Raw genomic sequence first — 1,608 nt, forward strand, 5'->3', positions numbered from 1 at the left:
AAAAAAAAAAAAAAAAAAAAAAAAAAAAAAAAAACTCGTCTAAGCTGTTCTCCATCGTAAATAAGTCATGGAAACCTCGGAACGTCAGAGTTGTTATCAATCGTCCCTCCTCGTTTTTGTCACTGAAACACCTTGCTCTCCGGCCGTCTCGCAAGAATGGAACAATCGTCGTCAATCATCGTCCACCACCATTCAATCCCATCAAAATCGTCGGCGATCGGGATGTCAATGTCAACACCCTTGGATATTAATGATCTCGACGTGTCATGTGGGAACGCTACAGCCATTTGTTTCGCACCACGCCGGAGAGCCTGCGTCCCCACATAAGGTTATATCATACGATCGTCCCCTGTATGTACTGTGGATCCTGTGTGCCGCCTTGGATCTGCGGCGACTGCGAGCCGAGCGGGCCCTGAAGATTCGGTGGATCGTACAGTCCGCCGAGAGATCCACCAAGGCCGGGATCTATGTTCGCCCCTCCAAGAGAGGCGGTCAATTCCGGCATGGAGGGCAGGCCAACGTCCAGGATCCCCGTGTTGGTGGCCACGCCAGTTTGCGAGCCTTCCTCCGGCGGTGTTACTTCCAGACCGATGGATCCGTTCAACGCAATCTTGATCGGGTTGTGGTTCGACGGGTGCGACAGCGCACCCAGGCCAATGTCCTCCAGGCTGCTCTTCCTTCTGCTGATCGTCAGCCCCTGCCTCAGCGAGTTGCTGCGCCTCAGTAGAATGTCGTCGACCACTCGCAGAGAGTTGGAACGGCCGCGCAGAGTGCCAGCCACCGTTGGACTGTCTGGCAGAGACAGGGAATTCGACTTGGTGGTGCTGAGAGGTGGTGCTCTGGGCAGGCCGATGCCCGATCCTCGACGACTTCCTGTGCCAGCTCCTGGCAGGCCGGCCGAGGCCACCGCCGCGCTCATTTGGGACACCAGCTGGGCCGAGCAGAAGCTGATGTTGCTCTTTCGCCTCGAGTTGTGCCGCTCGAACGTCTTCTGCGCGGAGAACGGGCTGGGCCGGACCAGGTACACGATGTCGCCCTCCTCGAGCTTCAGATCGCAGCTGGGATTGATGATCACGTAGGAGAGGCTGTTACGCTTCTCGGAGACGTCGTCGTAGTCGGCCACCGGCAGGTTCAACGACTCCATCCGGGAACGCACCAGGTTTGCGATCTCTGCCCTCTCGATCTGCTGGGCGTGGTTGTCGCGCGCTTCGTCGCCGAGGCTTACCGAGTACTGTTCCGAGAAAGAGAAAAAAACACACCAGCGGTTTTTAGTCGCGAAGTGAGTTAGGAGCGGTTGGTTCGTTTGAAACGGACGAGTGACATACTTTAGTTAGCGCTCTTTTTGGATAGACCGTTGATTGATAAATTGCCGGCGACGTAGGTAATTTTGTTTAGCATTTATTATTTATGTACACAATCACGGAGATGGGAAGAGCAGTTGAATTTTTCCTTTTTCCTTATTACAAAGTTTTCTGCATTTTAAAAATGTGTAAAAATCTTCTAAGAATCGAAGAACCGGCAAAGAACTTTCATCTTTCAGCAACAACGTTCATCAATCATCGTCTATCGAACGTCAAAAAACGATCGAATTGTTGAAACAATTAAAAA

General features: G+C 52.4%; 1 protein-coding gene across 1 annotated transcript; it reads right to left on the bottom strand.

Annotated features, from left to right (window-relative positions):
* Positions 1 to 35: 35 nt before the first annotated feature.
* Positions 36 to 1,324, bottom strand: LOC122536528 (the record flags this gene model as incomplete). Its single annotated transcript, XM_043668960.1, has 1 exon — positions 36 to 1,324. A coding segment is annotated over one exon (990 nt), but the record flags the coding sequence as incomplete, so codon positions are not given.
* Positions 1,325 to 1,608: the final 284 nt, after the last annotated feature.

The sequence above is a fragment of the Frieseomelitta varia genome, unplaced genomic scaffold (assembly GCF_011392965.1).
Source record: "Frieseomelitta varia isolate USP_RPSP 00005682 unplaced genomic scaffold, Fvar_1.2 scaffold_845, whole genome shotgun sequence".
NCBI lineage: Eukaryota > Metazoa > Arthropoda > Insecta > Hymenoptera > Apidae > Frieseomelitta > Frieseomelitta varia.